This window comes from Prenolepis imparis, unplaced genomic scaffold (assembly GCF_030444845.1).
Source record: "Prenolepis imparis isolate NDT839.2.m4 unplaced genomic scaffold, iyPreImpa1.0 SCAF_11, whole genome shotgun sequence".
Classification (NCBI taxonomy): Eukaryota; Metazoa; Arthropoda; class Insecta; order Hymenoptera; family Formicidae; genus Prenolepis; species Prenolepis imparis.
Window position 1 is genome coordinate 244742 of NW_028141169.1, and position 25379 is coordinate 270120.

At 34.4% G+C, this 25379-nt stretch overlaps 6 protein-coding genes across 11 annotated transcripts; 3 read left to right on the top strand and 3 right to left on the bottom strand.

Moving 5' to 3' along the window:
- Positions 1–3015: 3015 nt before the first annotated feature.
- Veli (L27 and PDZ_signaling domain-containing protein veli) lies at positions 3016–4429 on the bottom strand. The gene is made up of 5 exons (XM_083049263.1): positions 4098–4429; positions 3963–4004; positions 3768–3880; positions 3426–3671; positions 3016–3339 (listed from the first exon to the last, which is right to left on the bottom strand). Exons 1-5 carry the CDS (start codon positions 4132–4134, stop codon positions 3181–3183), a joined length of 597 nt encoding a protein of 198 aa, XP_082905389.1. The 5' UTR covers positions 4135–4429; the 3' UTR covers positions 3016–3180.
- A 3300-nt stretch (positions 4430–7729) lies between these two features.
- Hex110 (hexamerin 110) lies at positions 7730–11538 on the top strand. Its single transcript, XM_083050615.1, has 7 exons — positions 7730–7861; positions 8123–8745; positions 8907–9334; positions 9416–9978; positions 10058–10194; positions 10280–10568; positions 10647–11538. The coding sequence occupies exons 1-7, from the start codon at positions 7765–7767 to the stop codon at positions 11387–11389; spliced, it is 2880 nt and encodes a 959-aa protein (XP_082906741.1). The 5' UTR covers positions 7730–7764; the 3' UTR covers positions 11390–11538.
- A 132-nt stretch (positions 11539–11670) lies between these two features.
- Positions 11671–12793, bottom strand: Tpnc25d (Troponin C at 25D). Of its 2 annotated transcripts, none has more exons than XM_083050621.1 (3): positions 12635–12793; positions 11854–12274; positions 11671–11760 (listed from the first exon to the last, which is right to left on the bottom strand). In XM_083050621.1, exons 1-3 carry the CDS (start codon positions 12635–12637, stop codon positions 11732–11734), a joined length of 453 nt encoding a protein of 150 aa, XP_082906747.1. In that variant the 5' UTR covers positions 12638–12793; the 3' UTR covers positions 11671–11731. The 2 variants fall into 2 exon arrangements, with proteins under 2 accessions (XP_082906747.1, XP_082906748.1); XM_083050622.1 differs by having other exon boundaries at positions 11854–12303; positions 12635–12767.
- On the bottom strand, positions 12646–17672 carry LOC145943159 (uncharacterized). 3 transcript variants are annotated; one of them, XR_014426486.1, is made up of 3 exons: positions 17504–17672; positions 13437–16309; positions 12646–12777 (listed from the first exon to the last, which is right to left on the bottom strand). XR_014426486.1 is itself a non-coding variant. In XM_083050620.1 (2 exons), exons 1-2 carry the CDS (start codon positions 17670–17672, stop codon positions 15858–15860), a joined length of 621 nt encoding a protein of 206 aa, XP_082906746.1. In that variant the 3' UTR covers positions 13391–15857. The 3 variants fall into 3 exon arrangements, 1 of the variants encoding a protein (XP_082906746.1); XR_014426487.1 differs by lacking the exon at positions 12646–12777 and adding an exon at positions 16947–17121 and having other exon boundaries at positions 16170–16309; positions 17504–17639; XM_083050620.1 differs by lacking the exon at positions 12646–12777 and having other exon boundaries at positions 13391–16309.
- Positions 17673–17935: 263 nt separating this feature from the next.
- Positions 17936–20332, top strand: Dus2 (Dihydrouridine synthase 2). Of its 2 annotated transcripts, none has more exons than XM_083050619.1 (6): positions 17936–18042; positions 18385–18644; positions 18878–19391; positions 19463–19708; positions 19780–20121; positions 20199–20332. In XM_083050619.1, the coding sequence occupies exons 2-6, from the start codon at positions 18458–18460 to the stop codon at positions 20308–20310; spliced, it is 1401 nt and encodes a 466-aa protein (XP_082906745.1). In that variant the 5' UTR covers positions 17936–18042; positions 18385–18457; the 3' UTR covers positions 20311–20332. The 2 variants fall into 2 exon arrangements, with proteins under 2 accessions (XP_082906745.1, XP_082906744.1); XM_083050618.1 differs by lacking the exon at positions 17936–18042 and adding an exon at positions 18152–18307.
- Hay (ATP-dependent DNA helicase hay) lies at positions 20234–24869 on the top strand. 2 transcript variants are annotated; one of them, XM_083050617.1, is made up of 15 exons: positions 20234–20368; positions 21038–21243; positions 21365–21475; positions 21563–21712; positions 21789–21962; positions 22049–22240; positions 22357–22454; positions 22538–22644; positions 22758–23054; positions 23139–23407; positions 23503–23667; positions 23784–23970; positions 24042–24190; positions 24266–24382; positions 24512–24869. In XM_083050617.1, the coding sequence occupies exons 1-15, from the start codon at positions 20347–20349 to the stop codon at positions 24638–24640; spliced, it is 2373 nt and encodes a 790-aa protein (XP_082906743.1). In that variant the 5' UTR covers positions 20234–20346; the 3' UTR covers positions 24641–24869. The 2 variants fall into 2 exon arrangements, with proteins under 2 accessions (XP_082906743.1, XP_082906742.1); XM_083050616.1 differs by lacking the exon at positions 20234–20368 and adding an exon at positions 20696–20832.
- The last annotated feature ends 510 nt before the right edge of the window (positions 24870–25379 follow it).

The window sequence follows — 25379 nt, forward strand, 5'->3', positions numbered from 1 at the left end:
AAACATATGGCGTGATTAAAAATAAAGATGACAATTCGTCATTTTTAAGGTGCCTTTTCATGCTGACGCTCGACGCTCATTTTTAGCGTCAAAAGACGTCACGTGACCAAAATTGACGAATTGGTATCTTTATTTTTGGTCACGTGACGTCTTTTGACGCTAAAAATGAGCGTCGAGCGTCAGCATGAAAAGGCACCTGTAGGGTGCCGTCACATGGGGCGTAACTTGCGTAAGCGTAACCAGCGGATCGCCAATCACCGAGTTATTCCGATAGAGCCCTTCGTCAAGCTCTATCGGAATAACTCGGTGATTGGCGATCCGCTGGTTACGCTTACGCAAGTTACGTCCCATGTGACGGCACCCTTAAGGTGCAATTTCATGGAGCGAAGAAAAGCTAGCGTTTCATCCCCTCTTCTCAATTTTTGACGAAATGGCTGTATTCAGCGAAGATACGCTCAAGGTGCAATTTCATGGAGCGAAGAAAAGCTAGCGTTTCATCCCCACTTTACCGCAATACAAAGCAGCGTTGAAAAGCCGTTTGCTATCGCCTCCTGCTTTTTCATGGAGCGAAGGAAAGCTAGCGTATTACTCCCACTCTAGCGCAATACAAAACAGCGTTGAAAAGCAAAAATAAAAATTTTTTGACTGCTCCGTTTTGCGAAGTTCTCTTTAATAATTAACCGCGTTTAAAAATGGATTATAATAATCAATACAAGTATATAGAACAATATAGACATTCAGTGGCAATTGCAGTTGCAGCAGAAATTAGAAGACGACGCATAGCGGTTGCAACTTCTACAATGCTTCTTTTAAAAAAGAAAAAGAAAACATATAAAAAGAAACAATATTGGGTAGCACCTATTTTCGAAAATAGAAACGAACACAGTTTTTTCTTTGCGTCGGTCCCAAAGTTAATATTGGAGGATATACGATTCCATAATTATTTTCGGATGACTGCAACACAGTTGGAAGAATTGTTGAGCTTAATCGGAGCAAAATTGCAAAAACAGGACGTCATTCGACAATCTATCTCATCATCTGAACGATTGGCATTAACATTGAGGTTTGTTTGGTTTGATCCAATTTTAATTTTTTTAACTTACAAGGGGAGGCTCCGGATTTGTCCCCTCCGATTTTAATATATAAAATATATGTTATAGTACCACCCTCTCACAAGTCACAAGTAAAGCCATTCGATGCAATTCTCAAGCATTTATGAGAAAAAAAATTAATTTAAACTTTATTTAACATTTTTATCTTTATATATTTTTAATTTTATTTATTTATTCTCCATATAATAGCATTTATATGCACTGAAAAAATTGTATAAAATTAAAAAAACTAATTAAAATTTAATAGAGCAATAAAAGTATATAAAGATAAAAATGTTAAATAAAGTTTAAATTAATTTTTTTCTCATAAATGCTTGAGAATTGCATCGAATGGCTTTACTTGTGACTTGCGGGAGAGTGGTACTATAACATATATTTTATATATTAAATTATATATTAAATTATATATTAAAATCGGAGAGGACAAATCCGGAATCTCCCCTTGTTAGCGTTTTTTTAGTGTACATACATTTTTGTGTAATATAATGTAATACATTTTTGCTTAATGCATTGTTATATTATTATATATAAAATATTGAAGGTATCTTGCTTCCGGGGATTCCATCGATGTCCTACCAATATCTTGTGGGAGTGACAACAGCTAGTATCATTATTTGTGAAACATGCGAAGCAATTTGGGATTCTTTGTGCCCTTTGGTTCTGTCAGGCCGACTTGAACAAAAAGACTGGCTGGATATCGCCACTGATTATGAAGAAAAATGGAATTTTGCCCATTGCATTGGATCCATTGATGGCAAGCATGTCATCATTCAAGTGCGTAAAATCTTTGTCAGTATACGATATGACTTAACAAGAAGTACAATTTGAAATAATAGCTCTTAATCCTTACTTTTAGGGTCCCAATAATGCTGGATCATCATTTTATAATTATAAACATGCTCATAGCATAGTATTAATGGCTATTTGTGATGCAAATTATATAATCCGTTTTGTGGATATTGGGGCATATGGAAGACGAAGTGATGGTGGCATTTTTAAAGACAGCGCTATAGGGAAAGCATTTGATGAAGGCCGAATGAATATTCCACGGCCAGCAGCGATTTCAGAAGGAGCACCTCTTTTGCCTTATTGTCTTGTGGGAGACGAAGCTTTTCCTTTAAAGCCATGTTTGCTTCGTCCATATCCAGGTAGACATGGACTTACACCGGAACAAGATGTGTACAATTATCGTCTGAGTCGTGCGAGACGAGTGATAGAGAACACATTTGGCATACTTGCTAGTCAATGGAGAATATACAGAAAGCCAATTATCGCCAGTTCTAAAAACGCTAAACTAATGGTTCAGGCAACCGTTTGTCTCCACAATTGGCTTCGTCGACAAGACATTGACGTGAATATATATGTGCCTCCGTGTTTGGTCGATGTCGATGATCCACATTGTCCAAATAGCTTCAAACCAGGATCTTGGCGAACCATCATGGAAGCTGGATGTGCATTCAAAGATATTTCGAATTGTGGATCAAACATGAGTACTAAACAATGCATAGAAATTAGAGATGAATTTTGCCGTTATTTTAATAATGAGGGAGCAGTGCCGTGGCAAAATAATAGAACTAAATAAAATCAAACTAAAATTACAGTATGGCCTAGTTTGGCACAGGGCCTAAATAATTATATTATACTCTTAAGGAATTATAAATAAACTATAAATATAAAAAAATAATACTTTAGTTTTATTTACATGTACTTTTCTATTAAATTATGTAATAAATGTTTTAATAATAATATAATATAAATAATAAAAAATAATGCAACTGCATAAACCCAGTAAATACTAAGTATTCCTTAAATATTCAATTAATTGCACTCTACAAAACTTGAGAACACTACTGTTTTGTATATATATCATAAAATTGATCGCAGAATAAAGAATTGTAAAAAATACATAGATAACAGATAACATTTATTGATGAATAAGAATATAAATACAATTGCCAAGAATGCTGTAAGCCAGCTAAACTATGATTATGAGCATAAATATATAGTTGAAATATATGAATATCATATTTTGATATAATTGGCATTTAACAATTATAATTAAATATATTTATTGCATATGTTGACGTCTACGAGCAGCTCTCTGTTTATCGAAACGTAACTCCATTTCTTCTAAGACACGTGGAGTATACCGTACTACCAATTTTACAGAATTTTGTGCCTGCTTTAATAATTCTACTGCCTTTTCATGATTTTCTCCTTCGACACACTGAAACAAATGTTATCTCTTTATTGTAAAAAAAAAAAATCATTTTTAATGTTCAAAAGAAAAAGGAAGTAAAAATTTCTACTAACCACTCCATTAACAGACAAAAGTTGATCTCCACGTTTTAAACCACCGTGTCTGTCAGCGACACCACCAGGAATAATGCGAGATATATATATCGGTGAATTCTGTTCTTTACCTCCCATCACATTGAAACCAAGTCCTTCTTCCGTTTTTGGTAATTCGACTACACGTGGATGCGCATGACCCTCACTGGCTGCAAAAGCAGCAACGGTTGCTTTTGCCGTTGCAGATGCACGTACATCTTGCGAACCCTTCGGTGAAACAATTTTTAATGATTGTAATTATAATTATCAACAAGAAATATCAGTCAATTTCAAACAGCAGTTATTTATTGCCTAGAATTTTACCTGAATATCAACAGTTTCATATACATGCTCGTATACTTCCCGCACTGCACTAAGAAAATCGCTTTGTAACACTTTCTGTAATGCTGCCAATTTTGTCGTAGGAACTTCACCTCCTGAATAAAAAATATTATGAAATCAAATATGTACATATCAATGCAAATATATGAAAGAATTTATTATGTTCAAATTGCTCACCTTTCTGTAATTTATCTAACAATTCTATAGACCTTTTAACATCTAAAAAAAAAAACAAAAAGGATAAAATATAATATAATTTATCAAAAATGTAATCCAATTTATTTGCGTTAATTGGGACTGATAAAAACTTACCTCTTGCTAAAGTAAGAGGCTCGCCCATGGTTGCCATATTTTTTATTTATTACACGATAATCTCTGTGATTTTTTCTCAATTATATCTCGATGCGTATATATGTGCCGAGCGAAAATATTTCAACACAATGTACTTATTTGCGATTGCAAAATTATATCCAAGTAACGTTGAATACTCCTTTGCTCAAGAATGGTCGGAATGGATCAATGTTTGTTTTCACCATTCACTCGCTCAAATAAAGTTTAAGGGTCTATTTCCAAACAAACTTGCATTTGCTTGCATCAGAAACTACTAAATGCCTGATTGGTCGATTTTTCTTTTACGCATTCATATTAGTTTATCTGAATAGGCTCTAAGGGTGCCGTCACATGGGGCGTAACTTGCGTAAGCGTAACCAGCGGATCGCCAATCACCGAGTTATTCCGATAGAACTCGACGAAGGGCTCTATCGGAATAACTCGGTGATTGGCGATCCGCTGATTACGCTTACGCAAGTTACGCCCCATGTGACGGCACCCTTAAGATGTAAATACGGCTCTGTGATTGGTTAATCACATCTTAAGATTGTACTTAAGACAGTCTTAAATATAAGAACCGACTATGAATACCGGCCCAAGTGTATTCCCTCTCTTTCTATATCACTTCTCTCTCAATAATGTAGAAAGAAAGGGAATGCACTCTGAGTTACTCGGGTAAGCTATCTGAACGCACCTCAGGTGTGAGAGAGAAAGATTAATGTACAAATTAAATATGCGGTAATAAAACAATTATATTTGAATATATTATTTATGAATCGCCATATTTTATATTGGGTAATTTTGCAATTTTCTTTAATTTCGAATAATTTATTTATGTCGATATATATATTGTTTGAAAGTCTATTCAGATGAAATTGCATATAACGGCGCATTACTTCATCGCGGCTAATCAATTCAAAAATAATTAAATAATAATAAATTTAATTAAGGTTAGTAAATGAATAAAATTATTAAACTCCCGTTTTCTCTCGACCAAATTGGCAAATGTATTTCTTAATTACATATGTGATTTTTAAATTCGGCCGCTGGAGCCAAGCACGAAAATTAATTCTAATTTTTCTAATTTTTCAGAACTGTATCTCTTGGTTTGAGATTACTAAGTTCTATCAATTAATAATCCTCGAACTTACAGCGGGAAAATAGGCGAGAAAAATATTGGTCCGAAAAGTCATTTTAACAGTAAAATAAATTTAATTTAACAGTAAAATAAATTTAATGTAAATAAATATCATTCAGTCAAAAGTTTAAGTTGTCAAGTATTTAGCTGCTATATATATATATATATATATATATATATATATATATATTAATAAAATTATTAGCAAGAATACTATACACAATTTAGTATACTATTTTTCAATTATATATATATATGTTGGCAAAATTACAACGTACGAAGTAAAATGCAGTTTTTATAGTTTAAATAATATAAGTAGCATATAGCTTTAATATTTTTAATATTTAATTCTTAATTTTTATATATTTTTTTAAGAATAAGAGAAATTATATATATTTTTATATATATATATATATATATATATATATAGATATGCATTATGTATTTGTTATGCAAGAATTCATCTGGATCCTTTCTCGTCCATGGAAAAATATGTATATATATATATATATATATATATATATATATATATATATTATCATCTAAAAAATAATAATTATTTAAAACGCGTTAATAAAAAAATTATAAACGGCTTTTACGTACATGAAAATATTTGTGAATATACTTTTTTATATCTTGCACGATGTTTGCCGTCTAACAAAATCTTACTGCGATATATATTTTATGATGGAAAAATACAATCCGGCTACGAGAAGCAAACATAGTGATAATAAATATTATACTAGCTGTGATAAAACGCACACACATACATACGTATATGTGTACATACATTTATTTATATATAAAGATCGTTAGATTCTTTTATTATATAACGCATTCTAGACGATAATTATTATTTTTAATCATATGATATGTATACATATATTTATGTGTATGCGTATTAATACTATTATAATTACTGTATACACATAAATATACGTGTGTATGTGTGTGTATAATACGATTATACGAGTATATATGCGAGAGAGACAAATAAATATAAGTGTCCATTGAAGTTTATATATATATATATATCACAGTTTTCGTTTTATTTATTAAAGAAAAAGAAAGAGAGAATAAAGGTAAATAATAACTCGTGGATAGCGCATTGCCCGTATATACAATTTTTAAAGATATTTAAAATTTAAAAACTGTAAATAAATAAAAAATATTATAAAATTTAAAATTTAAAAAAAAATTATCTGTTTTTAATTATTACTTATTTTCTACATATACAAATTTATATTAACTACATACAATATATATATGTATATATTCTCTCTATTATATCTTTATTATAATATATTATCATATAACTACATATATAATATAATATAACTTCCATGCCGCTTTTCTCCTCTCTTGAATTTCTTGAAACATATCGACTAGAGCATTTCTAATTAAATTCTAATTAATTAAAAAATTTATACATATTTTTAAAGCATTTAAAATGTTTTAATCAAAGCTAGATACGTGAATTACATCAGAATAACATACGAGAGATAATGGCTGATTATCAAGTCTCGACGGATAGAAAGTTTGAAGCATAAATAAGTCAAACACATAACAACTACGTATTTATCAAATTGTAATTCACTATACAGAAATTATTTAGACAAATCCTAGTAATTAATTAATATTTATTTGTTCCTTTATAATTATATAATGGAACACTGGCAAGTAAAAGATTTGATTCTCTCGTATTTTTAAAAGAATTCATGGTATTTATACTTTGCGACTTTGCAGTTACTTTTATTCGATGATATTGAATTGTTATCCAGCTAAAAATAAATCAATTTTGTAATATTATGAATACTTTTGATTTACGAGATCTACAAAGGTCGATTTTACAGTCGAGTTTCTTTGCATATTTCTCTATCACGATCTGTTACTATTATAATCAAAGATAATAAGAGATGAGAGAAATAAATTTTTCTTATACTCAGAACTACTTTTGTGTAAAATAATGCTCTTCTGCATTTGATTGCACCATCAAATGATGCCGATATATTGAAAACTATTGCTCTTTATCTCATTTAAAAGAAAGGTAAAATCTCATTTAAATGGACGAGGAACGAAACGGAGCAGCAAACTTTTATTTTTAACGCAAAAAAAACGATATTTGTATAAAAATATGGCTATCAAAGTAGGTAATAAAATATGACTGACAAAGTAATAAAAAATAGTTATCAAATTAATTAAATTAAGAAAGAAAAGAAATATGAGGCTGAAGGCGTTATATATGAAACTCTAATTCCGTAACTGATGATGCAATTTAGTCTTGCTTTCGTGCCGGAGGAATTATTATCGTCGCGGTTTAACCTTTGATTAGCTTCGACAGATTCGAATCCGAAATAGCAGGGGGTATCGCACGTAGACAGCAGCGGACTCTTACACGGTGATGGGTCAATGGGTCACTACCGATAATGTCTTTGTCCGATACGATTTTGGTATATAAGACTTGCATCGCTCAGTAGACAGCATGCGGCAGACGGCATTGACAGCATCGCAATGAGGTGCGCGATCATTCTACTGGCTCTAGCAGCTTTTGGGGCGGCTTTACCCCAACAGCAACAGCAACAGCAGCAGCAGCAGAAGCAACGTGCTGGTAAGTAATAATTATTGTCACTTTATATACTTTCGTGTTTTTTCTTTTTCTTTCTTTCTAATTTAATTTTCGCTCAAGCGACTGTGTGGTTCTTATTAAAAGATTCTTTAAAGTACCGCTACCGTTTATATATATTATATATAATGTCGCTCTTTTAATTGAATTTTAATAGATATTTGTCTAATAACTTAAAAGACGGCATATCTTGAATGCTGACGTCTATATATCAAATCTAATTGATCATTTTTTTTTTTTTTTAAGCTGATCAAGATCTTCTGCAGAAGCAGCAAGACGTTATCCTGCTATTGCAACAGATTACCCAAGAAATCCCGAACCAACAGCTGCAGAACCTTGGTACTACCTACGATATCCAAGGCAATTGGCAACAGTATGACAATCCGATCCTTGTCAAGTACTATGCGGGCGCTGTGCAGGCCGGTCTAGTACAACCGAAAGGCACCGCTTATTCAAGCTCCATTAGCCAGCTTCGTAAGGAAGTCGCTCTTCTCCGTAGAATTTTATTAGGTGCCAAAAATTATCAGACACTTTTGGCAACCGCCGCTTGGGCCCGCGTTCGCGTTAACGAAGGACAATTCGTCAAGGCTTTCATCGCAGCCGTTCTGCAGCACCCGGAGACACAGGGTGTCATTCTGCCGCCTCTTTACGAAATTATTCCGCAGTCCCATCTCGACGCTAGGATCATCCAAGAAGTTCAAAATCTCTTTGCACAACAACAAGGTGTCGGACAAAACTCCGTTGTTATTCCCGTTAATTATACCGCCAATTTGCCCAACGGTGAACATCAGCTTTCCTATTTCACGCAAGACGTTGGCCTTTCCAACTATTACGCCTTCGTTAATCTCGCTGGGTCTTTGTTGCAACAGGTACGCGTGTTTCAAATATTGCAAACAAATATTAGTTTGAAATTTTTGCTCGCATAGAAAACGAAAAAAAAATGTGTTAGTCTTACTGATATTTCTACTCGCGCGTGCCCATAGACGTTTTTAAACACACCAATATATAATAATTATAAATATAATTTTAGAATGGACAGCAACAGCAAACGCCGGTGCAGTATCAAAATGTTCAGAATCAGGAAAGTCAAATCGGCCAGGGAGCTCTCTACTATTACCTTCACCGACAACTGCTGGCCCATTACGAGCTGAACCGTCTCGCAAACGGACTTGGTCCGATTCAAAACACCGATTACATCAACGTAAACGCGCCGTATCAACCGCATCTCCGACACACAAACGGACTCGAATTTCCCTCACGTCCATGGAATCTTGAGCTCAGCCCTCTCAAGAACGATCTTATCAAGACTGTCAAGAAAATTGAACAAAGACTGATTGAAGCTATTGATGCTGGCCATGTAATCACTCCGCAAGGCGCTTTCCTCTCCCTCTACCAGCCGCAAGGTTTGAACATTCTTGGAGAACTTATCCAAGGAACGGGCAAGAGCGTCAACCCAAGGTTAATCTTCTATTCGACTAATCGCTTGACCATATCCGACAATGTCATATGATACTTATGATGATATATTTTTTACCACAGGTACTACGGCAGTCTTCAAGCGGCCGCGCGTCAACTCCTCGGTAACGCTCCTGAAGTACAGACCATCTACGACTACACTCCTTCAGTTCTGGAATTGGGAAATATCGCCGTTCAGGACCCAGCTTTCTACCAGCTTTACAAAAAAGTCATCCAATTATTCCAGCAATATCAGAACTCTCTGCCCGCATATCAGTACAACGATGTCCTTGTGCCCGGCGTTAGCATTCAAAACGTTCAAATTAGCCCACTTGTGACTTTCTTCAACGATTACTACGTTGATCTCGATAGCGCGACCGCTCAACAGCAAGCTGGTCAACAGCAACAACAACAACAACAACAACAACAACGACAACAACAAGAACAACAGCTGGAAATCAAGGCACAATTAAAGAGATTAGATCATACACCATACGAGTATAAGATCACTGTTCAGAGCGAGCAGAACGTCCTCGGTGCTGTCGTCCGCACCTACTTGGGACCGAAACACGACTATCAGGGCAAACCCATCAGCATCTCTCAACATAGACAGCAATTCGTCGAACTCGATCAATTTATAACCGACCGTATGTTTCCAATTGTAAGATTATCTCGACAGTTTGTCTTCTTAATTAAATAAATTAAAATTTTCTCTTCATTTTACAGTTCAGCAAGGGCAGAACGTCATTGTCAGGAATTCTCAACAGGCGCCAGGCCATAGCTTCGATTATCCATCTGTTCAAGAAATCAAGCAGAGCGTCAACAACGCTATCCATGCTCAGCAACCGTACTATATTACCGAGGTGATTATTTTTCTCCTGCATAAATAATTCACAACTATGATTATTTTGATAAGCGACGCAAGATTAAACAACAATATTTTTTCAGCCGCAACAACTCTTTGGTTTCCCGGCTAGATTGGCTCTTCCTAAAGGTCAACAGGGTCAAGGATTCCCAGTTCAATTGTTGGTTGTAATTTCTCAGCCAGGACAACAAAGCCCATCTTATGGACCAGTAATCCCGCAACAATACCAAACGTACCAACAAAATGAATATCAAGTAGTTGGGACCGAGGAATACCAGCAGGTTCAACATCAAAATATCAAGGGAAGCGGTCTGAAGCAAACTGTGGAAGTTGTGCCTGAAATTCTGCCAATCAGTCAGCAAATAAATCAAGGTGCTTTATCGATACCCCAAAAACAAAGTCGTTCATTGTTGAATAGTACCAAAAAAATGAGTCATTTCTTCTTTACAGCCGTAAGGAACCATTATGCTAATCTCTACACTCAACAACACGGACAATATCCGTACACGCATACCCAATATCAAGTCGGCCAAGGACAAGGACAGAACGCCGGCCAGTGGGTACGTAGACCGTGGGAACAACAGGTCCAAAACATCCAAGGACAACAGCAATGGAGTCAATCTCAAGGCATCCACCAAGGACAACAGTACCACAGCGGAGTTCAACATGGAGTGCCAACTGTCGGTGTACAAGGTACACAACAGAATACCCAAGGAGTATCGCAAACCGTACAAGATGTACAAGGAGTACCGCAAAACGTACAAGGCGTACAAGGAATACTGCAAAACTTGCAAGGATTACACGGTCTGCAAGGTCTGCAAGATGTGCAAAATGTTATTGGTGGCATTCAGTCTGGAATTCAAGGTAAATACCAAACTACTTACCAAGGACAGAGCCAACAGCAGCAAGGATTCGGTGTAGAAAACATTGGTAGCGGACAATTTCACGCTGGCGGTTTCCAAGGTATCTTCAGTCAAGGACAAAAGATACAAGACAGTTCTGTCAGCCAGTACTACCAGAATAAGCACATCTCCCAAATTATTGGTGGTGCTATTTCTCTCGACGGTAAACCTCTCGGCTATCCGTTGGACAGACCCTTGAGCACTAGCGCCCTTTCCGTGCCTAATATACATGTACAAACGGTCTATATTCATCATAAAGGCCAACCCACCAACGAAGTGAACAATCAATGAAAAATGTTCCTATAAATCAGACTTAATAGATGCAACATTGTCAGATGTAACGATGACGTTCAAGCGAGCGTTTTTTTTTATTTTTTCAATGTCAAAAAAAGATTTATTGATATAGCAAATGCAATTAATAAATTGCCCTAAAACGCAAATATTTAGATATTTACTTCTCTTTCTCTCTCTCTCCCTTTCATACACTTCCTTACATTTTCTACCGATTTCATGCTTACAAGTATAAGGATTTAACTAACGATAAAAATAGAATAATTCCTTTTACGAAATAATATCATTATTAAGAAAGTTTATTGGCTTTTTAGCGATTGTGCAATCCGTCGTCGTTCACGATCATTCTCCAGTCATCATCTCCATAAATTCTGCAAACGGATCAAACGTCCATCACAATCCAAACGATAAATTAATAATTTCTGTTCTATTGTACAATACGTCTTATTATATATTATACACACCGTCAAAGTCCACTGTACCGGATCCGTCCGTATCGATCTCTGCGATTATTCCATCAAGATCGGAGCTGGTGAGTTTATCATCGAGTGCCCCCAAAATCTCTTTCAATGTAGCCGTAGTAATGTATCCGTTACCTTCACGATCGTATAATCGGAACGCTTCTTTCAGTTCCTGCTGCATTGCCTCAGCGTCTTCCTCTTCGAGAAATCGACCAGCAATTTTGCAGAAACCGTCGAAATTCACCTTGCCAGCACCCTCGGGATCATTTTCCTCGATTAAAGAATTTAATTCGCCATCGTCAAATAGTTGCCCCATTGTGTTTAATATCGTCGAGATCTTCATGGTTTCGATGAGACCGCTTTTCGTTGTGTCGAACATTTGGAACGCTTTACGCATCACGGCCACTTTTTGATCATCTTCCTCCTGTCGAGTATGTATGTCCGAACAAAAAACTTTTATCTTCAAGTGTTACCCGATGTATTATATTGCTTTTATTTATAATATCTCTCAAAGAAAAAAAAGGCCGCAGGAGTGCGCACGCCGAGATTTAAAATATCAACATTTCTTTGCGTGTGTGCAAATAAGAGATTCTCAAATAACATTTTTTATTCTCCGAAGAGTAGGAAAATCTTCTCTCTTATATAAATAGCACCTGTAGCGTTTCGAATATCGTTGACCGAATAATGTGCGACACTCTTACAGCCTTTTTCGCAAATCGAGTCTTAAAAATTTACACTATTTTTTTCTCTAAGGAATAAAGTGTCTTCCGACTTGTCTTCTTACCATGGCGATTAATAAGGGGCCTTTTTACGCCGTATTAGGGAAACGGTGAGTGGCGTACGGACGCGGCGGACGACGGACACTTGAAGAGAATCGCTTCTTCCGTCCCGGTATAAAGACTTCCTCTCCGTCATCGGCTAAACCAGCTAGAAAGTCGGTGGACGCAAAAATAGAGCGCAACGCCGACGAAAAATGAAATATATTATAAATGAGTACCTATACGCCTCTTCACGCCGTTTTATATGAAGGTCGATGCATAATATCAGCTTTGATGCGATTGACAGAGATATTTTCGTTGGAGAGAGAAAATTGAGTTCATCGAGCGTTTTATGAAGCACATTCTTAAAATATTATAAAAATATCTTTATGTATATATCGCGCGCGGTGTAGACTTTTCTTTACTATAATCTCATCTACGTCTGTATAAAACAAAATTGTTTCGCTATTAATATCAAAGTGAATGAAAAACCGTTCAATTATAAAAAAAAGTAAAAATGAATAGCAACCGATATTTTAGATTATATTTTCAAGATGCCGAACGAACGATACATGTAGAAAAGAAATTGTATAGGATTGACAAGTATTTATAATATTTATGAATAAATTTATATTTTACATACGCACATGAACAAAGGCTGAGAAAGAGAGAATATAATATTATTATTATAAATAATATTAAAGTGACTGTCGCTATAATTAGTTATGTAATTTATTTGACATTAATTAATTATATATATTTTTACATATTGTTTTTGATAGAAAAAAAAAAGCCAAATGAATAGTGTGAATTTTCGCATATGCGCACCTCTGATAAAAATAAAAATTGTGCCCTCGTTGTGACATGTGCGCGCGAACCATTCCATGTAATCGTTTATTGGATGATACTCGCAAGTTCTTGAAATAGGGCAACGTATTACCGTTCTTAGGTCGCTGCCTACGCGTTCCGTGGCTGCAAACCGTTACAACATGCCTAGCATGCAGCTAGAATGATGTAAAAATATATCGCGGGCTATTTTGCCTGGCGCGAACGATTCATCACCTTCCCGCGCATTTTCCAGTCGGAGGGAAAAAATAGGTCGGGGATATATTACTTTCGATAGTTCTCCACGTGTATTAAGTGACTGTTATTGCCCGAACTTGTCTCTAATTTAATACCTCTACCGATGTCTTTTTTAAAATATAGTAAAAAAATTCTACATATTTTTTTTTTACTTTCCCATATGTTTAACTATATCTTAATCGATTCTTTTTGTTGGGTGAGCTTTTTCTGAATTTTTGTTATTTTGGTGCGAATAAAGACATACTCTGAGAATTCTATTTTATTTTATTTATTTCCGTAAACTGCAGTTGCGAAACAGAGTGGAATGTAGTCTAGAACTGATTTTAGAAACAACTCTGTCACGCGCCTATTTATTTTTAGTATCTGTTTCTTCACATTTTGAAAATGTGATCCATACATTTCGGTAATCGATAGTTCTCTCTATTCCATTGAACATTTATACATACATTTTGTTGATATAACTAGTAGCAACAAGTAGCGTAGCTTTAGCTCGTTTACCTAGAACTTTATCTGCAAAATGCAATTTTCATAAATGTCTATAATAAATTTTATTTGATGAAAATATATAAAAATGTATTATTAAAGAAAGAAAAAGAGGGATTTTAGCGACACGACTATACACATACTCCACGGTAATTTTTCTTTAGAGCTTTCGCGAATTTATGCAATACGCGAGTGTAAAAAACAAGATTAAAGATCTTTCGATATTTGCGACATACGTACGATAATATTATTATACATGGGCGATACAAACAAAGATATATTGCGAGAGCAACTGATTTCGATAATTTATTACTGATTAAATAAATTTTCAGAGTATGTCTTTATTCGCACCAAAATAACGATAATTCAGAAAAAGCTCACCCAACAAAAAGAATCGATTAAGATATAGTTAAACATAGAAAAGTAAAAAGAAATACATAATTTATTCAAATATATTAATTTAATATTTAGGAAAAAGAACATAAAGATAGATAATTTTGTCTGTTTTATGATTTCGCAATTACACTCTCCTTCTAAGATTCGTGGACGTGTTAGTATTAATAAATAAATAACACGCAGTCAAGTATGTAGAAAAATTTTACATTTACAAGAGGGTGATACATTTCTCTGATAAACTTGTAGCAAAATCTTGTGGAAAGAAATTATTATTATTTTATATCACTTATCAAAGAGTTATATAATATTATATAATATTTAAGTTATATAATATTATATAATATTAATTAAAATATTATTAGGTAAAAATGTTTCGTTGGTAAATTGTAATATACACAAGTCTTAAAATTGGAGCGTTTCCCTGTCAAAATTGTGCTTTGATGGCGTCACTATCCGTCATTGAATTAGAGATATAATCTTAAAAATTCTAACAACACATTATTAGATAAAAATGTATCCTTACTATACCTAAGCAATAAATCAATCAAACAATAAATTGTTTCATATATGCAAACGCAAAATCAGAATATAAATCTCCATCAACCACTATTTATAACATTATTTATAAAAAGATCATATTTTATGGCCGTGTTTGTGTGTATATATATATGTACACACACACACACACACCCACACACACACACACACACACACACACACACATAATATTTAAATAGGCTGGCGATTAAATATTTTTCTATGTATGCAAGTTTTACATAGATAGAAAAATTGATTATATAAGTTAGATCGACAAATATATATATTATGCATTTAGCTCTCGTCGGCTCTCAAAAAAAAAATTATTAATTTTTTTGCTCTATTATAATATAAAAAAATAAAAAATGCGACATAATTTTTATACATATTATACAAATTGTAATTGACATATCTTACTTTGAAAATCGGCAGTATTTTTTACAATGCACATAAATGTATGAAAATTTAGCATAAACATTTACTTTGACTTATGTCAATAACTTATAAACCGATAGCGAAATAATGCTATCATTAGATGTCATGCCATCTATAGATCTATATTTATAGAACAATTGTTGAAAGATTATTTAACTGTGGCGCAGATTCTTTAGGCCATTTCTGAGAATTGACATATCAAATATATATCTTTGTATGAAATATATAATCAAACAATTTGTTAAATATCAAAAGCAATTGCTTTGAATAGACAATAGACGATAAAGTCAATTCAAAGTTAAACTCTTATAATTTTTACAATTCCTGCAACGTTGATACTGTAAAAACCTCGACAAAGCATATGCAATATTGCATCAAATCAGTGTACGGTATACTATATCGATAACAAAATTCTTCCACAAAGAAACGTTCAAAAGTATAGGAAGCAACTAAACTAATGACATTATAATTGCCGTTTTGCAAACCAAGTATCATTATCGGCAATATTTGTAATATGATAGTGATATTAGTTAGAAAACGGAGCTTCCTAATTTCTCTTTCCTTCTGTTTTATCGCTAATGGAAAAAATATTGGTATTGTACCAAGAAACAATAAGAGCATACGTATCTTTTCGTCTATTTGATATGCACTCAATATACCAGAAGTCAGCAATGCCAAGGGAACAATTTCAATGACACTGGAAAACCAATCGTAAAAGCTTCGAAAATATCTCGCTGTAGGTGTCGACGACGAAGTAAACGGAACTCCTGAAAATATTAAAATTATACGATAAAGAAAATGTACAAGAAAAAAATATAGGAGTAATTTACAATCGTGTTAAATTAAATAGGCATTGAAAGGATACAAGATTCAATGTTATAACTGTGCTATAGTTTGTAAAAAAACAGTGTATGAAACAAATGTAATTCGATCACATGACCATACCATAAATTACTAGATTGTCATCGATTTGTTGGAACATGTAAGAAATAATAATTATGTACAAAAAATATACAAAAAAAATAGGAACGGTGCTTGCTAAAACTCGCATTAGATATGAAAAATCTCACATTATATATGTGCCGCGAATATACGTGCTTAAACATTCCAACAAAGGTGCATGTAAAAGCTTGTAGGATATTAATGCTTGTGCGTACAATATTTTAATATTGCATATTGCTTCAAATAAGATTGAATATTTTTGAAAGGATTAAAGATGGAAGAAAATGTGCAAAAGTACATGTGGACAAAATTTGTAAAATACAACTGCTACTAATTTGACTATGATTAAATAAATTATAATTATATATAGGAATCTCAAAGATACAATTATAAAATACATTTTTTAGCAATGGTTCCTCACTTGTAGATTCCAACTTTAGCAAATAATTTGTAACAAATTACCATAAATCCTTAATACGTTGATAAATGGAAAATACGCACATCTTCCTCTTCCATTCTTGATTTAGGCACAAAAATTAAATACCATGTGTGGCCATGTGTCATATTGTATCACGCGCTCTTCGCTGTGACCCCATTCCCCCCAAAGTTATGACATGAAATCTTAGATGGTCCATACCTACAAGTTATTAAGCTTTGAACGAATAGGATAGCGATTGAAAAGGGCAGATTATAAAGGAATGTGCGATACACACACACGGTGCTACCGAACCAACAAGTTATAAGAAATATTTGTGTAAAAGAATATCAAGGTATAATATATATACAACCAATATATTATATATAGTAATAAATAATCGAATCAACTATAATAAAATATTCAAGAGAATTATTCGAAGAAACAATGCGAGAGGGAGGTAGTCATAAATAAATTAATTAAAGACAAATAAAAAAAGTAGATAAAATTTATGTATTGGCATTTGGAAAGAAATAAGATTTTTGTTTACAGAAAAGGGAGTAGCAGGTAAAGGGATTATTATATATTTATAAGCGCGTCTTACCGAATCTGAAGATCCCCAAGATCGAATGCATGAAGAGAATTCGAAAGGCACGCAGGGACCACGTAGTTGGCGAGGCCTTTGCCCGATAAGGCTCGGCGAGATGCCGCATGCATATCGCGGTCACCAGCAATTTCACGAAATGCGCCACAACGCTGCTCGCGTTTACCATGACGATCACCGTTTCCTTGTGTCTCGCGGTACCTTGCCTAATCCAGGATAATTGACTGAATTTTCCATTCGTCGCGAGTTCTAGGGTCTAGCCGCGAATAAAAGCGGACACGCGCGACAAACGAGGTGTCACTGTCAAAATGGCAAACCAATTCCACGATGTCGCGAAATACGGCTATTCTCGAAAAGGTGCGTGAAACCATAGAAGAAATGAAAATGCCGCGTACTACGCACTTTACCTAACTTGATTACAAATTCAAACCCGTCTACGCCGTCGCACATTCGGGCGCATTCAAAAATCCGGGATGAAGTGACGTTTAATTTGACCAATCGGCGACAAAAAGGAGCATGGATTTCTTTGTTCTCATTGGGTAAGATTTTCGAACGCACCCTTGAGCACATATATATGCAGTATTGAATGAAATTGGCAACGAATGAATAGTTGACAAATTCAAAGGTTATATGCGCGCGCACACGGTTTAATTCTCTAACCTCTCTATTTCGAAAAAAAACAAGATACCAGGAAATTTCTAAATTTTTGTTTTTAATAAAATGACAAGTTTTGCGTAAAATAATTGTACATAATTGTACGAGCATCCCATGCAACGTTTTATCCGACATGACAAAGTGAATCGAGTAAGCAACGAAAACCGAAAACGTTAAATTGAATGTTCAAAGTTTCCCTTATTAATGTCAGCTACACACGTTTGTAGGTCCACGTGGATGAATCGATGTACGCAAGTATCCACTGCATGAATCGGCGCAACGCATCGTTCTCGTGATAAAATGGAAAAGGAATCGACCACAGTTACAAGAGCGAGACTCAAATACGACAACAAACTCATTTTGGCACCCATGGTGCGTATCGGAACACTTCCGATGCGTTTGCTCGCTCTGGACTACGGTGCGGACATAGTTTACACCGAGGAACTGATCGACAGAAAATTGCTTCGTTCGATTCGTCGAGAGAATGGTAAAATGCATTTTTTTTCTGCTCGAAAACTGGAAACGATATGCCACGTATATAATTGTCTATTTCATTTGGCTTGAGTTTTGTCGAGTCGAATAAAGTGATATTTCTTTAAAAAGTCAAATTAGTGTATTTCTCCTAATTTTAACAAATCTTTATTCTATCAAGCTTTTATTAATCCCTGATCTAACTTGTCTTTAAAATCTTACTCCGTGATGTTATCACTCGATTCGCAGATGTTCTAGGCACAATCGATTACATAGATAAGACTGATGGTACCGTGGTGTTTCGTACTTGTCCTCGGGAACGAGAGCATGTGGTTCTTCAAATTGGTACGTCCGATCCATCGAGAGCGGCCGAAGTCGCTCGTATGGTGGAAAAGGATGTTGCCGGCATAGATGTTAACATGGGTTGTCCAAAGAAATTTTCAATACTCGGAGGAATGGGCGCCTCTCTTCTTAGCGAACCGCGGAATGCGACCAGTATTTTGCAAAAGCTGATTGAAACTGTAACAATACCAATCACATGTAAAATACGCGTTTTGCCCAATCTAGAGGGGACTCTTCGACTTTGCGACATCCTCGCTTCCACCGGTATCGAAGCTATTGCCGTACACGGTCGCACGATCGAGGAGAGACCGCAACATCCCAATCGAAATCATGTTCTCAAGCAGATTTCGGATAGGCTCTCGATACCAGTTATCGCGAATGGTGGATCCAAAGATATTCAACAGCATTCCAACATATTTAGGTAATTTCGGCATATTTATTAAATATCCATCAAACATCCAATAAAAAATCTTACTTGATCTGTTTCTGTAGGTTTAAAGAGGAAACGGGTTGTAGTAGTGTAATGCTTGCTCGCGCAGCTCAATGGAACTGCTCAATATTTCGTAAAGATGGTCTGTTACCAATGGAGAATGTCATAAAATCATATTTAAAGTATGCAGTTGATTGTGACAATTCACCTTCCAATACAAAATATTGTGTACAGAATATTTTACGAGAGCTTCAGGAATCTCCTCTAGGGAGAAAGTTTCTCGATTCGCAAACACTGGAACAAATATGGTGAGTGTTTTCTTTTTTTCTTTCTCTCTCTTTTTTCTCCCTATATTTTTGCTTAAAAAAATGTTTTTCAGCGAAGTCTGGGGATTGGGTGATTATTGTCGATCCAAAAATAAGGAATTTCGAGAAAAGGGTTTGCTAGGTCGATTTCAAGTAATGCCAGTAATCGACAAAGATACAAAGGACAATAATTTTTCCCACAAAAGAAAAATTTATGAAGAAAACGATGTTTCTTTAATGCGTTGTGCTTTTTTGAGAAACAGTTACACAACAGACTCTGAACTGCCAAAGACCAGATTACTCAAGTGGACCAAGGAAAATCGTAAAAAAATGCCAGTATACAATACTCGACAAGAAGATAAACTTTTTTCTTCCTTAGTTACTGTCGACGGCAGAAAATATGGTTCCTCCTTCTGGTGAGTTATATTAAAAAAAATAAAACTATTTTTTCTTTTATATTTCTACTTCTTTATTGTATGTTTCCTCTTTTCAGGGAAAAAAATAAAAAATGGGCTGAACAAGGCGCCGCTTTAGTATGTCTCTATTTCTTAGGAGTAATCGATGAAGAAAGTCTTTCCGCTAGTGGTAACATCATTTCACGATGATATCAGGATCCTATCCTATCCATCTGAAAATACTTGATGCAAAAGAAGAAATGCACACGTGTGTAAATATTATTCTTTCTGTAAATAAATTTTGACTTTTATTAAGAATTTATTATATTGTCATTAAAATGTATTATTTGTGCATAGCAGAGATTCAAACTTTGTGCAAACTAGAATCCTATTTATTTGACATTCGAATTAACCAATCGGGTTAAAATTAGCAAAAATTTTCTTTATCCTGATTGGTGAATTAAAGGTCCTATTCTACCGTAGGATTTCCGAACGCATCTTTATTATTAATTCGAGATTCGAGAGACGACGGGATGTGTGGTTATGTGTCAAATCTCTGAAATCTCCATACTCGGTAGCTTTGCGTTCGATCTACTGTATCTTTATTATGTTTCTTTTAATGGTCGACAACATCCACAAGGAAAATTAGCATAACGTAATCGTAACCAAGATTTATTTAATTACGGTATCTTTCAATAATGGGTCCGCCAAAGCGATTTAAGAAAGATAACAGTAGGTGTAATCTATGTTTGTCTATAGGTTATTTTTTGTTCGTTATAAATTTTTATATTGGCCTTTTCGTTTTGACTTCTTCTTATTCGACTTCTTTTTTTGCATATTTTGTTTATAAATTAATATTACATTTGATTATTGATTTACAAAAGTAATTGTACTTTACATCTCATTTATGCATTTACTAATGTTACGTTTATTAAAGGTAAATGGAAAAAGCGCAAAGACGATTACGATAAATATAACGATGATGATTCGATAGACAGTAATGAAGCAGACGGTGTGCCAGATGCGGCAAAAAATGATGTGGAAAAGCAAGATGAGTGTGCAATTGAAGATGAGTTTGGAGCGAAAGATTATCGTTCGCAAATGATTTTAAAGCCAGATTGCGGGTCTAGACCATTATGGGTGGTAAGACTAAAACTTTATACAAATTTGGTGAAAAAGAGTTGAATTTATTTTGCAGAGAAATGTTTGAAGCCATTAAAAAGTATTAGCAGACATCCTAAAAACTATGCATTTTTTTTTATAGGCACCAAATGGACATATCTTTTTGGAATCCTTTTCTCCTGTATATAAACATGCTCATGATTTTTTAATAGCTATATCAGAACCTGTATGCCGGCCAGAACATATTCACGAAGTAAGAATAAAAAAAAAGTGATTGATAGCAAATGAAATATTATTAGAGAGAGAAAGCAATATATATGATGCAATTTTTTCCTTTCAGTACAAACTGACTGCGTATTCACTCTATGCTGCGGTTAGCGTGGGTCTGCAAACGCAAGATATAATAGAATATTTAAAAAGATTAAGTAAGACTAGTATTCCTGATGGCATAATAGAGTTTATAAAACTGTGTACATTATCCTATGGGAAAGTAAGTAAAAATTTTTTTATAAATTTATTTAACATTGAGAAACAAGCTTGAATGAAATATTAAACATTTTCTACAGGTAAAACTAGTCTTAAAACATAACAAATATTTTATCGAGTCGCCATTTCCCGAAGTGCTGCAAAAGTTACTAAAGGATCCAGTTATTCAGGAATGTCGATTGAGGAAGATTGTGGAAGATACAGAGGTCGATGATATTGTCACAAATGTTCAAACTAACATAAAAGTTCCTCAGGTCTGTAAAAATAGAGATACGCTAATTATCTATCAAACAGTTTCTAGTATGATAATAAGATGTATGCTTATTTCTTTGGAATACAGTTTGGAGCAAAAGCACTCGCAAATACTCCCGCTCCTAGTAAAACAACTTCAGAGACTGAATCTGATCAAATATTAGCAGAAACAACTACCATTCCAGAAGATATAACTGCTTTTTATGACAAAATTGATAAAGATGACGAAGATGAGGATGAAGATATGGAATTAAAAACAGTTAGTTTTGAAGTGAATCAGGTATGCATCTATGTTTTAATATATTTAATTTTGTATTTATATTATAGTATAAAGTATTTATATTTTAAAACTGTATTGTAAAACATTTAAAACTGCATATGTTGTATCATTTAAAGGAAAAAATTGAAGTTGTACAAAAACGCTGCATTGAACTCGAGCATCCTTTATTGGCAGAATACGATTTCCGTAATGATAGTGTAAATCCAGACATAAAGTAAGTAATATTAATGAAAAGTAGTACAGTTTATTTTTTGCATGTGCCAAAAATTAAAAACACTTTGTAACATCGACTTTTAGCATCGACTTGAAACCATCAGCTGTATTAAGGCCTTACCAAGAAAAAAGTTTACGGAAAATGTTTGGTAATGGACGAGCTAGATCCGGGGTGATAGTTTTACCCTGTGGTAAGTGGCCCGATAATACTTTTACCTAATCATATTAAATTTAAATATTAAATATAATTGTTAAAAGAAAATGAGAATTTTTCCAACAACTTTGAATCTTGTTCTAAATGTAGGCGCTGGTAAAAGTTTAGTCGGAGTGACAGCCTGCTGTACTGTACGTAAACGTGCTTTAGTACTATGTAACTCTGGTGTATCTGTGGAACAGTGGAAACAACAATTTAAAATGTGGTCCACCGCTGACGATTCAATGATTTGTCGATTTACTAGCGAAGCGAAGGATAAATTCATGGGTTGCGGCATATTGATAACCACGTATTCTATGATTACGCACACTCAAAAACGTTCTTGGGACGCCGAAAACACGATGCGTTGGCTTCAAGAGCAAGAATGGGGTATTATGGTTTTGGATGGTAAATTTCATTATTCGTATTATTTCAAACGCGAAAAGTAACACTGTGGTTCCTACATGTAATAATTGTAACATTTATTTTTAGAGGTACACACTATTCCTGCAAAAATGTTCCGTAGAGTATTAACGATTGTTCAATCTCACTGCAAGTTGGGTTTAACGGCAACGCTTTTGCGGGAGGACGACAAAATTGCTGATTTAAATTTTTTGATCGGCCCTAAATTATACGAGGCTAATTGGTTAGAATTGCAAAAGAGAGGATTTATCGCAAGGGTGCAGTGTGCAGAAGTTTGGTGCCCCATGACGCCAGAGTTTTACAGAGAGTATCTTGGCTGCAAGATGAGCAAAAAACTGGTTAGATAATTTATTGCTACTATTACATCTATATAATTTTTATAATTCTTTAATATGTTATTATACATGTGTCGTATTTCTCTTAATAATTCCAGTTATTGTACGTGATGAATCCAAATAAATTTCGTTGTTGCCAATATTTAATTCGATATCACGAAAGACGTGGCGATAAAACAATTGTCTTTTCCGACAATGTGTTTGCGTTAAAACACTATGCTGTTAAAATGAATAAACCATACATTTATGGTCCTACTATTCAGGTAAGTGTAAATCTCATAAGCACTATATACAGCGACGCGATAACTTTTAAAATTTATAAAATTATACTTTAAAAGCGTATTCTTTTTTCACCATTTGTGTCGTTTATACTTTTTAGAGCGAAAGAATACACATCTTGCAAAACTTTAAATTTAATATGAAAGTGAATACGATATTTGTGAGCAAAGTAGCAGATACTTCTTTCGATTTACCAGAGGCTAATGTCTTGATTCAAATTTCGTCCCACGGCGGATCTAGAAGACAAGAGGCACAACGATTAGGACGTATTCTTAGAGCTAAGAAAGGTATACAATTTTTGCTCATCTATCAAACGTCAAGTTATAACTAAAAATTATTGTAACTAAAAAATTTGTAGGAGCAATTGCGGAAGAGTATAACGCGTTCTTTTATACGCTCGTGTCCCAAGATACGATGGAAATGAATTACTCGAGAAAGCGTCAACGGTTTCTCGTAAATCAAGGATATGCCTACAAAGTTATCACAAAACTTGCAGGCATGGATGAAGTAAGGATATAGTGTTTATCAAGTATTTGCATTCTTATTTAAGGGTATAATGAGATGTAATTTTACTTTATATAGGAACCGGATCTGATGTATGGGAACCGAGAAGAACAAGGTCAATTGTTGCAACAAGTTTTAACAGCTAGCGACACAGACGCGGATGAAGAAAGAATACCCAATGAAGGACCCAGACCGGTGAGTACAATGTCAAATGTAGAATGGATCAGATTTCATATAAACGTGAAACTGTTGAAATAATTAAATTAGAAACACATATAGCTAAAACGTGTGTATGCGTATTAAAGTAATAAAATTTGCTTTCAGATTATACGTAAAGCTGGCACTATGACATCAATGTCGGGAGCGGATGATGCCGTCTATTACGAGTACAAGAAAGCTCCTGGCTCATCGACGGCAAATAAACATCCTCTCTTTAAAAAATTTAGAACATAAACCTTTTGCCTTAATAGAAATTTGAAATATATAAAATGTGAATGCCCGCTATTACTATGTTATTTACATATCGCTCGTAATAGTAACATAAACCGTGTGTGATAAAATTATAATATAAATGCTAATAGGCAAATGTGTAGTATCGTATTCGTACATTCATAATTTTGAGTACAGAGTACCGCTATAGCGGTCTAATGTAGCATATAAAAGTTTATGTATACATTTAACATCGTGATTGTCTTGTCGCGCCTTTTTTCCCATTTGACAATATAAATCTGCCGCTCGCATTGAATTATACTGATATATTGGAAAGAGAGAACCACCAATAAAGACGGCCGGCTTCAAAGAGGGTGACGCCCTCTCTGTCGCTCCGATATACTCCGTCTCTCCAACTTGTGTATTTCGCTCTCTATTTCTCCGATATAAAAATAGAAACGGCATCACCCCCTTGACAACTATCTTCCTCGACTCGAGGTCTTTGGAATTCCCTCTCGGGCGCTTTTCAATATTAGTTGTATATAGTTCATAATGGCTGCTCGTTATCTCGTTACATGTAAAGTGCGATTGAATACAGAATACACCTATGCCCGAGATGTATAAAGCCCCTCTCACAATGCCAGGCAACAGGCAATAGGAACAGGAAATAAAAAATATCCACCAATAAGAGCAGGGAATAGATATTATTCCTTGCTTTTATTGGTGGATATTTTCTATTTCCTGTTCCTATTGCCTGTTGCCT